At 32.0% G+C, this 14994-nt stretch overlaps 1 protein-coding gene across 1 annotated transcript in view; it reads right to left on the bottom strand.

Moving 5' to 3' along the window:
• LOC143041909 (uncharacterized) overlaps window positions 1-14994 on the bottom strand; it is a 114154-nt gene that overhangs the window by 59090 nt on the left and 40070 nt on the right. Inside the window, exon 2 of the mRNA XM_076214046.1 lies at window positions 1842-2085. Within this exon, the coding sequence (XP_076070161.1) occupies window positions 1842-2085 (244 nt within the window). The remainder of the gene's footprint in view (window positions 1-1841; window positions 2086-14994) is intronic.

The raw sequence follows: 14994 nt of genomic DNA, 5'->3' as shown, positions 1-14994 counted from the left end.
TCACATTTTTTTCATGCAAGCACCCCCCCTTTACCACCCTCCATGAATTTTATCACTTTTTTTACATCCCAAAGATAAAGAAAATTATTTGCACGGAATGTAAATGAATGGGATATTATAATATTATTGAAATTTTGAGAAAGGAAAAAATTAACTAGAGGCTCTGAAGAGCCTGTCGCTCACCTGTATCTACTGTGGTTTTGGAAATCATGTAAAATAAGGTTTAAATCATACTAAATAGTATTAGGGTAGATGCCATGTTTGGTTTAATTTGACCCAGAACAAGGGTCCAGAAACGGTCATATACAATGTATGCCAGACATGACCGATTCTGAAATCCATCAATAATCTACAATGATTAATTGAATATTTTTCATGTTTCAAACATTCATATACACATCATTTACATCATACATTACTGTCATCGTGCTAATATCCATATTTATCAAATCAAGGAAGGCTATTTTCCCTGCGGTCAGCTGGATTTAATGACTTTGCATTATTAACTGTTTAAGAAGAGCATAAATTGTACCATTATACTGAACTAAATAGCTATATACATATATGTGGTATAATTGCCAATGAAGCAACTGTCAACCAGAGACCAAATGACGTTGTTGTATATATATAAGCAACAATGGCTGATAAGGTCAATATATAGCCTTCAACAATTAGCAAAATCCCAAACATAAAGTAAGGTATAAAGCAACCTTGAAATGACAAAATGTAAATAATTCAATTGAAAAAAAAACCAATGACATAATTGTGATAAAAATACAAACAAACAAGAATGTGTCCATAGTACACTTGCACTATCATTTTACATGTTCAGTGGACCGTGAAATTGGGGTCAATACTTTAATTTGGCATTAAAATTAGAAAGATCATCTCATGGAGAACACGTGTACTAAGTTTCAAGTTGATTGGAACTTCAACTTCATCAAAAACTACCTTGACCAAAAACTTTAACCTGAAGCGGGATGAACGGACGCACGGTACAACGAACGAACGGACACACAGACCAGAAAACATAATGTCCCTCTACTATCACAGGTGGGCATAAAAACAGATATAACAGAGACAGCAACCAAGGAAAATCACTGTTTTACATTTTCCTTAATTTGGACATGTAAATTCACAGTGTGTATATATATATAGTAAGGTTGAAAATGTAAGAGAGCACTAAACTCTGTATTTAACCTGAGACATTGGTGTAACAGCACAAAATAAGAGCTGTACAATTCACTTGTAAAGGGTTTGCCTCATCTGAATAGTGTAAAGCACAAAAACAACTATAAAATAAACAAAAAGATAAAAGTCAAGAAATACTGATCTTTTATGATTTTGTAGAAAAAAAACATTTAGTATTCTATGTCACTCAACTATTCAACAATGTTGAATTGATTGGTTGATTAAAGATTGTTTAACATCCAGATGTAAATATTAAATGCATATTATTTAAATTTGATTTGATCTAATCACACGTGTCTAAATGAAACATAATTCATTAACATCTAAATGAAACAAACTTCATTAACAATTATAAACAATCTCATTTTATAACAGCATTCAATGTAGATCCATTGTTGAAATTATTGAGAAATGTTGGCAAAGTCAAAACAATTCTTTCACAAAATTTCAATGACATGTAACTTCATGAATATCTTAAATGTTTCATCTCTTATGGTCATTCCTACTGCAATCTAATATCTAATAGCTTTAACATTTGATTTTTGATAAGGCTACATTAAAATTGCTAAGCTTGCATTTTAATGATACCTCCTCAGGCTCCTGTAAATTTCTCAATCATGTACATGTGCAAATGTTTTTTCTTCACTTACCGCCACCATATTTAAGAGACAAATATGGAAATTTGACTATTGTTTCAAAACTAGTAACAAAACCACAACAGGCAAGCAAGTATTCTATCTTCCGATCCCAACCAATATGTTCATCTAGTCTTGCAGAAGCAGTCTCTGGGTTCTCTCCCCTATCTACAGTACTTGGAATTTCTATCATAGAGTCATCATCTAGGTCAATACTGTCTCCTATACAATTAGCTTCCATTTGTGATGCTTGGGATTCCTGAAATTAAAAATTATTAAAAAATCAAAAAAATTATCAAAAAACAAAAATCTAATTTCACTTGCATACTGGATTATTATTTTTCATAAAATTTGATCCTAGTGTCAGAAGTTCAGCAACCTAAAGACATTCCATCTCCTGTAATATATATAGCTTTCTCTAACTATTCGTCAATTTATCCCTTTCCGCGCCCATTGTATAACAAAATTTAATCAACGTGTGGTTCGATTGATCTCAGTTCTTCATTGGTTAAAATCCAATTATGACATAGAATTTTCTTGCTTTCCTCTGAATTTTCTATTGTGACGGCATGAAAAAAGTCGACCATGCCTGATGACGTCACATAGAAAGAACACATCTTTTTGCAGATCATTCGAAAATAAGGAATACTTTTGCCTGCATATTGTTTGAAAATCATTAGAGAAACAGATTCTACCACCAAATCTCGTGTAATACGATATTTATCCACTCTGGACATTTAAATTTTGAATATTTAACTGTCTTAATTGAGTGGATAAATATCGTATCACACTCGATGCAGTTGTAGAATCTATATTTATTTATTTGTTTAATAACTGAGTTAAGTCATTTCAATGATAATTTATAGTGTGTATTTTAATGTTGTGATGCTACATTCAGGTACAAATGAAGGTTGGTACCCATGTTAAAATGCTTAAACCTGCTGCATTTATTTGCACCAGTCCTAAGTCAGGAACCTGTTGTTCAGTGGTTGTCGTTTGTTGGTGTGGTTCATAAGTGTTTCTCATTTTTTTTTATAGATTAGACCCTTGGTTTTCCTGTTTAAATTGTTTTCCACCATTTTTGGGGCCCTTTATAGCTTGCTGTTCAGAGTGAGCCAAGGCTCTGTGTTGAAGACCTTACTTTGATGGTTTGACCTATAATGGTTTACTTTTTAAAAACTGTGACTTGGACAGAGAGTTCAGTCTCATTGGTATTTATACCACATCGTTTTATATTTATCTACAAAGCAATAGAACATTGCTTTATTGCTGTCCTTCACAAAGTCACATTGAGACCTCATTGAGAAGTCAAATTATGGATCATAAGCTCACAGCTCACTAAAAGTTCAAGACCAAGTGTCTCTGGTTTGAGACGAATCATTCCCTGATAAAAATAATGCAATATTTGTGCAACTGCATTATATATATATATTCTTTCCTCCAAATACACATTGAATTCTCTTTTTGATTATTTCCTTATCAGTGAACAAAATAACTGACTATATCAAATTTCCAATTAGCAAAAATAACAGGCTTGGTATAAGAAAAGTTATAACTTTAAAAATATTTAACTGACAATTTATGGTTGTCTCTAAAAATAAAGGTTTAGACATTCTCAGGGACAGCCTGTTATTGCATGTAGCATCAACCATAATATCTCATTCATGGTCTAATTATAATACGATGAGACAATTTAAAATTTATAATGTTAAGATTGTAGAACATGACACCAATCAGTTTGCTGACAAGTTTGAAATCATTTTTTTTTTTTTAAAAGCATGAAAGGTTAAACAAATATTTCCTTGTTCTTCCATGGAATGACATTTCAAAAGGCTGATATTGGAAAATCATTGATTCTGACAATGAATGTGATCCATCTTTAAAGTTATAATAAACAAGAGGTTCTTAAGAGCTTGAATTGCTCACAAGTTCGCTACATTGAAGACCTGTTGGTGACCTTCTGCTGCTGTTTTTTCTATGGTCGGGTTGTTGTCTCTTTGACACAATCCCCATTTCCATTCTCAATTTTAATTTTATCTTGTATGGTGACATTGTGGGGCTAACAGTTTCTGCCTTTATATATCATAGTTTAAAAGATAAAAGACAAGAGCATGAAAAATAGCTAAGATCGAGAGCAAGACACTGGTTGAATTTGGTCTATTGGTTTTTGATTGGGAGATTTATTTTAAAGTTTACATCAGGCAGTTCAGTTCTCATTTTTGAATTGCTTACTACCGGTACTTGTCGAATTGAGGCTTTTTATAGATGCTTATCAAGATGCGATTTTCTCCTTTTATGAAGGCCTTACGGTGATCCATAATTGCTAAACTTCAACATCATTTGGTGTCTAATCGAGAGTTGTCTCATTGAAAATCAACCATCATCTTATTTTTATAAAATCGATAGATATAACAACAACTGAACCAAATGATCCCTAGATGCTATAGCTCACATGGCCAATGAGGTCAGATGAGTTAAACAGCTTAGGCAACATATGGTTCAAGGATGACAAATACAGGGATATATACCTAGCATTCAGATTCAGGACATTTTCCTTTAATTTTACTTGGAAAGTCAAAAATAAACATTCACTTTATTAGGGAGAATAATGTCAGTGGGGTATCCAGGGGGAGGTTTCCGGGGGTTGGAAATCCCCTTTTTTTTGGATGATCATTGCATTTGAATGGGAACATATAGTTTGAACTCCCCCTTGTACTGGGTTGGGAACCCCCCCCCCCTTTTTTTAAAATGGCTGGATCCGCCCCTGAACGTTATGACTATAATTCAAATTAGTCTAGGCTTGTACAGTCTAAAGTTCAAGGCAATGGATAGACGCAGAAGGCCAAGATGGGTTCAGTACAGAGAAAATCTGGCCAAGATTGGTTCAGTAAAGAGATAATCTATTTAAGTATGCCTATAGTGTAAGACATGCCAAAAGTGATGCCATGTACATCAGATCTGACTGTGACTTATAATAGCGATAATAACAGGTACTATCATTCCTTTATAATTTAGATTACCAACCACCCAACAGGCCAATTATCTTTAATATTTATACAGATTATGTATATAATACATTATCACATACTGTTAATTAGGAGTTAATTCTGCAGTGTGAACAATTGTCAGTCGTTATATCATACTGCAACTAATATACTTGGTGTCAGAACCTCTCGTTAAACTCTTCACAATAATATAACATTCATTATACTCCAGTGGTAAGCTTATTCAGTACCTGCTAGCTTAACACAGCAACAGAGACCCCCCCCCTCACTTCCATACCTTAATACATTCTTCAAAAAATACCTATACAGAGATACTTAAACAAGCATGCAGTGGCACTAAATTTAAATCCAACCAGCAATTGGAATTAAAGACATTTAAAAAAAAAATTAATTACTGGAAAGAAACAAAAAAGTTTTCTCTTTTTAAAAATCTTTTATAAGTTATGTATTTTTATAAAGGAAAGTAACTCTAAAACCAAAGTGATGCAATCAGCACAAAGCTTGTTGAAGACTGTACTTCAACCTTATATAATGGTATACTTTTACAAATTGTGACTTGGATGGAAGGTTGTCTTGTTGGCCCTGATCATACCACATGTTCTTATATCTATATGATAGAACAATCCATCAACTTATGAAACAAATGTCTAGACTGTAAGAAATTCTGCTCTGACAAAAGTGTTTTTTAAATAATTTTGAATATATTATTAAGACAGATTTAACTGCCTGCACGACAAGGGAATTGGTTAATTAAAACATATATGATTTATGCCTTTTCTAAGACTTTAAAACTCTTTGCAAGTTCCATGGAACCTGTGGAGCACTTTGAATATTGATTTTTATTTTACTGCAAATTCTTACAAAACATATTGTACACCACTGCAAAAATAGAACTTAAAAACCATAAGATTGAATATTGTGCTTTGTCATACTATGGATTTATTATTATTCGTTGGATACCAATTTTCGTGGATTTCGTGGGCACAGTCAAACCACGAAATTAAATATTCAACGAATGATAATTTTTCTATAGGTTTGTATGCAGACATCAGCAAAACCACGAAATTAAATATCCACGAATATGCAAGTTTTTCTTAATTCACGAAAATTGGTACCCACGAAAATTAATGAATCCACAGTACCCTTATTTTGTTAAAATGTTATAAATATATATCAGCAATAGTACATAAAACTGGTTTAACTTATCTGTAAAACATTATTTTGTAAAACAGTATTACATAATTTGTATTATAAAGCATAATGACCAAATATTTGAAACCATATGCAAATATGCAGAATAATCAATAAGGCTTACAAATAGCTAGTGCACATAAGTTTAATATCAGGTTTCAAATATAAGAAACAACGAAAAATGGAACATTCGTTTAGTATAAATAGAATACTTAGGATTCATTTATTTCATGGGTAATACTTTTTCAGGGATTGAGGAAAACTTGCATATTTGTAGATATTTAATTTTTTGGTTTGCAAAGTCTGCATATATGTGAATTCCTATAAGAGAATTTCTTATTTGTTGGACATTTACCAACAAAATCCACCAAAAATTGGTACCCAACAAAAAAAAAGTCCACAGTACCTCAAAATTATCAGATCTTCACTTTTTACAAACAATTTTTTAAGAACAATTATAGGGATAGATTTAAACATACTTTTTTATAGGCATTGGAATACAAACTTATTCAAAGATACTAAAGTATTTCAAACATTGCTCTTCTAATTGAGGTTTTCTTAATTGGGTTCCAAGCTTAACAATGCAACTATTTTTCAGTTTCTGCAACTCTTTGTGTATTTTAAACAGATCTGCATGATTAGAAGGATAAATTTTAGTGAACCACATGTTGGTATAATTGGTACATTGATCCTGTGATATCTTGCCAATACTTTTCAGAATACATGTATTAAACTCTACGAGATCATTAAAGAAACATATTCAACCACATTACGCTATCATTATATCTATCCATTCTCAACAGTTAAATCTATAATCTTTAAAATGTGACGCAATTCTCACATTTTAAAATTCATAAGGATAAATAAAACCATAAACAATCAATAAATAAAGATTCTTCATTTCATCTCTTGTTGTCATGTTGTCCAGGTTTATAATTAACCCCACTGCATGAAAAAGTTACAGCAATTATTTGTTACCAATGAAATTTTGACATAGTAAGATTCTCAGGGGCGGATCCAGCCATTTTAAAAAAAAAGGGGGGGGGGGTTCTAATCCAGGACAAAGGGGGGGGGGTTCCAACTACATGTCCCCATTCAAATGCATAGATCGTCCAAAAAAAAAGAGGGGTTCCAAACCAGGAACCCCCCCCCCCCCCCCTGATCCGCCACTGATTCTTATTTCCTGCCAGCAGACCTACTGACAAGCCAATGACCTTAGAAATGATAAAGACACTAAATCTAGTTCTAAATCAAGTATGATAAAATTGAGAATGGAGATGGGGAATATTGTCCCAGAGACAAAGGCCACCAATGGGTCTTCAACACAGCTAAAAAATCAAGCACTCAGGGGCGTGCTTCAGATGGCCTTAAACAAAATGTGTTCAGTGACAATGGACGTCATACATGTACTAAACTCCAAAAAATATATATGAATTAAACTTAAAAATACAAGACTAACAAAGGCCAGAGGCTCCTGACTTTGGACAGGCTAAAAAAAGCAGTGGGTTTAAACATGTTTTGTGAGACGAGTCCATAAGACAGCGAACAAATTGACCAGTGAAGATTTACACAAAACAAAAGGTTTTTGGTAATTATAAATCTTCTGTAAAAGAAATTGTATGGCAATTATGTAGTCTGGGTATCCACCACCATATTTTTTTCTTCATAATTATGACAGAAACACATACAAATAAAAGAACATGACATTTTCAAAACCCACTCTTGAACCTATACTATACTACAATTATCCTACATCATGAAAGCGTTTAAAGGAACAGACAAGACTGTGTTCCAAGTACACGGATGCCCCACTCGCACTATCATTTTCTATGTTCAGTGGACTGAAATTAGGGTAAAAACTCTAATTTGGCATTAAAATTAGAAAGATCATATCATAGGGAACATGTGTACCAAGTTTCAAGTTGATTTGACTTCAACTTTTTCAAAAACTACCTTGACCAAAAACTTTAACCTGAATCGAGATGAACGGACAGACGGACTGGCGAACGGAAGGACGAACGGACCCACAGACCAGAAAACATAATGTCCCTCTACTATTGTAGGTGGGGCATAATAATACTAGTTGAATACAAAAGGAAGAGCAAAACACTGCGCACAGAATGCTAAGATGTGTCCATTTTTTTTATTGAACACCGTCATGATGATGGACCCTACCTCCCCAACTCAATATTGTACTTTTTGAAGTCACATTCTACAATAATTTTTATCCAATTCAACTATCTGAGGTTAAAATTTCTAAAAGGTTGGTGATTTCAAATATATAATTGAAAAGTTATAAGCTGGAGTTGTTTTTCCATTTGATATTTGGACCCCAGGGTCTTTTTCAAAAGGTTCAAATATCATATGACACCAAGGAATAATTCAAACTAAAAATCAACAGATGAATTTCCAATGACTATCAATCAATTTATTTCAGATTATGATCATTATAAAAGAAAGTTGTAGACAAGTTAAGAAACACTGAACACTTGTCAGGACATTCACTCTGCAAATCACAAGAGACATTTCAAGCTGTACAAGCTATCAATAACGCATCATGCAAAACCATTACAACAATTTGTGTTCACAAAAAAGCCACCCAGATTAGAAACCATAATGCCCTTCTACTAATGAGGACAGGCCTAAAAAGCATATTTACTGGTACATGTTTTTTGCAAAATAAATAATTTCAATTTATTCTTGATTTGAACGGAATTCATACAAAGTAAAGATAATTTGTGCCCGATATTAATGGATGCTGACATTCAGCAATTTTTCTATCAATGCTTATTGTTCATTTTTTTCATTGACCTTGAACTGACTAACATTGTGTACACCAAAAACATTTATTCAAACTAGCATGAAAGGTCCATTTTATGGCTATTTGATGTTGTGGTTCTGACAAAATCTGCATACATTCTTATGGAAAACTTTGAATTTATTGGACATTTAGATTTAACAGGCTATTATTTGAACTTGGAATTATTTTTAATGATGGTATTTGCATAATTTCTTGTACTTGAGATTTTTAATAAATTCCATGTTTATTCTGTACTTTAATGCTCTGTGCTGCGCACGTTACACTTTCTATTATTAAGAAGATAGCACATTTTCAATAGAATGCACTGTGCCGAGCACAACACTATACAAAATACATTTTATGGAAAGTGTTCGATTACTGCTCAAAACATTATAATTCCAAATAAACATGAAATTTATTAAAAATTTCAAGCACAAGAAATTATGCAAATTCCATAATTAAAAATAATTCCAAGTTCAAATAATAGCCTGTTCTTTGCGGTTTTTATATAGTTTCAACATAATGGATAAGTTCAGCATTGGCCATAATAGGCTTGGCATACAAAACTATGTTCTGAGAGTGTGCAGTAGTGAATTAATGTTAGTATTGTGCATGTACAAGACAGGAAAGAAAACACCCAATATTCTGTACCTGAAAGCCAGTGCTTAAAGTACTTTACCTTATGTTTGGTAATAATATCCTTTTATGCATTCACATCTATTGCAGTATTTCAAACAAGAATCTTCCTAACAAAAAATATTTGTTTTAATTTTCATACAAAGCTTCATACCTAGTATCAGAACAATCCAACAGATCTTTTTTTTCTATGAACAGTGGACAATAGGGAAATTTTAATTCCTTGTTCTTTGGTCTCTGGTGGTAGTTGTTTCAATGGTAATTGTGTCACATCTCTTTAGCACATGGCCTATCTATAACTTTTAATCTAATATCACTACTTCTAATAATAACAATAATAACTGTTCTACAATATTTACATGTCTATTTTGCATTCAATATATATAAATTCTTCTTTCTTTAGAATCAAAATACACAACCTTTAGTAATTGACTTCTTATAAATTAAAAAAAACAGCTGAGAGAAGCATGCATGTATAAACGTGACATTTTATATAATGATTACTGTTTTTTTTCTAAATGAAATCCAGATTAACATTTTGTATCCTTTGACATAATGATCTTGTGTGACAAATGCTATAATTTTGTTCTATCACAAAGGGATTACTGTATTAAGTTTGTTCATGGAAATTAAAAGAGCATGAAAACTTTGAAAATCAATTTAAAATAACTATTTTTACCAGCTTATAACCTGGAAGTGGGGGACTAAAACACTCTATATAAATATATAATTACAGTGAAACCAGACTAAACCAAACCCTTTCGGGACTTGAAATTTTATTCGGTTTTGACAGGTATTCGGTTTCATCAGGTTCACAATGCATAAAATGTGATATGATTGGTCTTCAAAACAAGTTTGGATTAGACAGGTTTCCTGTTTGTTCAGGGTTCGGTTTAATCAGGTTTCACTGTATAAGGAAATGTAGGGTTAATGTCAATGAGACAGAAACCAAATGACAAAAACAGTCAAACACATCTGGAGGTTAACATTCAACCTTCAACAATGGTCAGGTATGACTGTATGAAATGTCAGATTCTAATTTTTCTAGTCTAAAAAAGCTAAACCAGATTAGAAGGGGGAAAATCTGCATTAAACACCAAAAATTCCAAATAAACAAAACACTAAAAGTTTTTCAAATTATATTACAAAGTTATTTATTTTGATCTCAAGAGAAAGAAAAATTTCCAAAGGATACCAATGTTATTCATCACTAATTATTAAATTGTTATCATTTATTTACATTACTGGTACAGGGTTTAATTCAATTAGCAACATACACATTATCTTTATCTTTGACTGTTTTTAATGTAAACAAGAATGTGTCCATAGTACACGAATGCCCCACTCGCACTAACATTGTCTATGTTCAGTGGACCGTGGAATTGGGGTCAAAACTTTAATTTGGAATTAAAATTAGAAAGATCATATCATAGGGAACATGTGTACTAAGTTTCAAGTTGATGTAACTTTAACTTCATCAAAAACTACCTTGACCAAAAACTTTAATCTGAACTTCACACTATCATTTTCTATGTTCAGTGGACCATGAAATTGGGGTCATAACTATAATTTGGCATTAAAATTAGAAAGATCATATCATGGGGAACAAGTGTACTAAGTTTCAAGTTGATTGGACTTCAACTTCTTCAAAAACTACCTTGACCAAAAACTTTAACCTGAAGCGGACGGACGAACGGAGGCACAGACCAGAAAACATAATGCCCCTCTACTATCGTAGGTGGGGCATAAAAATATTGATAATTCCAATTAAGTTATTCTTATATTTCTTGAAACAAAATGTGTAAATATTTCCAGTTATAACTATAAGGAACCATTGAAAGTGGATTATTTTCTAGGAGTAGATAACCTGTATTCCAATCTTTCCCAATGTCTGTCAGACATTTGGCAATGTCCAGTAATCACTGGTTTGGTCCAGAGAAATGTCATCAATTACTGTACTAAATGACCAGTGTAGATGTAAGAAATTTGGTCAGAATTGTCAGATTCTAATTTTTCTAGTCTAAAAAAGCTAAAAGGGGGAAATCTGCTATAAACACCAAATTTTCCACATAGTTAATTGGAATACTCATTTTGTAAGATTGCAAAACACTGACTGTACCAGTAATGTTTGAACAATGACTGGACCAGAAGACCAATGAGTTCCAAAAACCTCTTGGTATTTAGGATGCAGTCATCATGTAATTCCCAGTACTGAGACATTCCAGTCACCATGATGCACATAGAGATATAGTAGTTTTTTGAAGGGACCATCTAGTAATACAGGGTTAATGTATGCATATTTTTGAATGTTGTTCCAAGATTGCAAGTAAAATACATTCTATGAGAGATAGTTTTCACCAATAGTCATGCAAATACCCTATTATTGTATAGCAGTGAAGATTAAAATACTGTTCAAAACTGATTTTTTTTCACTGACATTATATCACTAATTTGAAGATTTATTAGCAATAGTCCACTAAAATGTACTCTTACTTTATGCATGGAATATAAATATGTTGACACAGAGATATATGTCTTGCCTTTTTGTTATTTTGATAGTATAATAAATATTGAAACCCAAATTGCAATATCTAAACATGTTTACTATCTATGCAAACCATTTAAAGTCAGTTACGATGACTTTAGGTGCAGGACTTAATAATCTCTATAAAAATCAGAAATGCCAATGTATAAAAAACTGAATACTAGAATCTGTTAAACTAGATACCATTGACTTGTTATAAGTGGTGTCCTTAACTTGTCGTCCTATAACCTTTAAGACAAACTTAAACTTAAAGTCATATGAAACCTTAAATTAAACAAGAACATGTCCCCAGAACACTGATGCCCCGTCTGTACTATAATTTTCTATGTTCAGTGGACAGTGAAAATGGGGGAAAATCTCTAATTTGGCATTCAAATTAGAAAAACATCTGTACTAAGTTTCAAGTTGATTGAACTTCTGTGAACTTCATCAAAAACTACCTTGACAAAAAACTTTAACCTGGAGGATGAACAGACAAACTAACGAACAGACGAACGAACAGATGCACAGACCAGAAAACATAATGCCCATAAATGGGGCATAAAAAAATTGATGCATATGCTTTTTTGAAGAAATTCGTTAATTTGTCCACATTTACTTTATTTTTTTTTAATTGCTTGCTTCCAGGAAGCAAGTCGACAACATATTTTCCGTATGCAAGTGACCATAATGTGACCCTTCAAGTTCTCATAAAAATCCTATGATCGCAATACGCATGGATCTGTCACTAAAATAAACTATTATCTGATTGCACATGTTATACACTTGCTAAATATCCATGCTTCTTTGTTGATTGTTTACTATAAGGTGACAGTTGGTAAACTATGGCTTTAAAATACGGCAATTAATGAGCTGCCATATTTTCACATCATAACAGACAGAGAGAAATAAAAATGAAGAATATACGATACGTTTACGTAAAAAATGATAAAATCATGCACAGAAGACTAATTTTATGATATATATATGCATTGGTTCAAGAATTGGATAAACATTATTTTTCACCAGTCACTCGTTTCATATGACTTTGATACATAAACTATACTTAAACAGTGAACTTAAACAGTTTCAAAGTCAACAGACCATGACTGAGGGGACAGGACCAAATTATCTCCATGTATATGATGTGCTCATACAACTACATACCAAATATCATTCACCTACTTCTAGTGGTTCCCCATAAACTGACCTCATATAATCACAAAATTATACATTGTTGATGCATATGACATCACTGCCATCTGTGAAAGTATAAAAAAAAACTCCAAGGCAACTTCTTTGATTCTGAGTATGATTTTCGGTACAGCATACATGAAACTCAGGATAAATTTTCCAGCGCTTTACAGTATGTGGTTCCAGGATATATTCACCAACTCTTAAAGTATGTGGTTCCATCTGAATCTTCACAGTAGATGTACTGACCCAACCAGTTTGACCTTATAGCCCTTGATTACTAGGAACTTGTTACTTAGCTAAGGTCTCTTTCTTCATTCAAAGTTTTTGACACTTTTGATTCTAAGATTATAAGGATAATATTCAATCAAAACTGCTATTTAAACTAAAATATAGAAAACTTTTCAATGCTAACTATTGAATGAAATATAAGCAGACAGATGGAGAAATGTTACACTTACTATGTCATGATTGCTTGGTTACTAGTAATATCTTTCCAAAATTGTAATAGTATGAATGTAATATTTGCCACTGAACAATCAACATACGCCAAATTACAACTGTTCAATATATCTGATAAAATCCATAAGAAATGAAACTGTGCCCAAAATGATTCATTTAGAAAAGAGAAAGCGTGTAACATTTTACTTGAGATATAAATGTTAAAAAGTACATGAGCAACAGATGTCTAAATAAGATGGAAATCAATTCTCATAAAATAGTGCTATTGTCAGTTTTATTACTGAGAGAAAAAAGAAGTCTGTGTTGAACTTGTCACTCATATTATTCTCTTATATAATCATTTATTGTGTGCAACATACAATTTCAATGTATAAGCTGTTTATCTAATATTTTTGATCTTTTATTCTGGAAAAGTTAAACTCCCTGTTACGAAATTAGACATATTTGCAAAATCTTACAGTTGCATTTATTCTTTCGTCATAAAAATAAGATTTTAATTGATTTTTTCGTCAATTACCTGAAAAATGCCACATAGTGCTAATTCCCATTTGTTTCCCGTGTGGCATTTGTTCTTTCCATTTAATTTCATGTTTCTAAAGATGATTGTAATTAAAATCAATTAAGTAAAAAGCAACAAAAATAATAAAAACAACATGATTATCTTTACATATATTTTTTTTATGCTAGAAGATCGAGAATCTAAAAAAATAATTCTATATGTGTGTGGCCTAACAGATTAACAAGTTTTCTTTACAAAAATGTAAAGTTTTGAACCATGCAAATATCTACAATTTATCTCATATCTGATGCAAATTTAACAACATTATTTAAATAGTACAGTGATAATCTAAAATATTACAAGAAACATTTCTTTAAAATTTAACTGTTTTGTAGTGATTTGTTTGCCCTAACTTATAATCTGCATTCACTACAACATATTGAATCATTTCAAAAATAAATCAGAAGAAAGGAAACCAAAGCATCAATTCATAAATTTCTTAATTGGTTATACATGACATGTACATGTATATGAAGATGTGGTACGAGTGCCAATAAGACAACTATACATCCAAGTCACAATTTATAAAAGTAAATTATCATAGGTCAAAGTATGGTCTTCAACAGACCACCAAACAGCAAGCTATAAAGGGCCCCAAAAATGACTAGTGTAAAACCATTCAAACAGGAAAACCAACAGTCTAATCTACATAAAAAAACTAGAAACAATTATAAACCACATCAACAAACGACAACTAACTGAACATAAGATACCTGACTTAGGACAGGTGCAAGCAATTACAGCGGGTTAAAAGATTTCAAAAGGTACCAACTTTCACCCTTATCTGAAACAATACA

This window comes from Mytilus galloprovincialis, chromosome 8 (assembly GCF_965363235.1).
Source record: "Mytilus galloprovincialis chromosome 8, xbMytGall1.hap1.1, whole genome shotgun sequence".
Classification (NCBI taxonomy): domain Eukaryota; kingdom Metazoa; phylum Mollusca; class Bivalvia; order Mytilida; family Mytilidae; genus Mytilus; species Mytilus galloprovincialis.
This window is presented reverse-complemented; position numbering and strand designations above follow the sequence as displayed.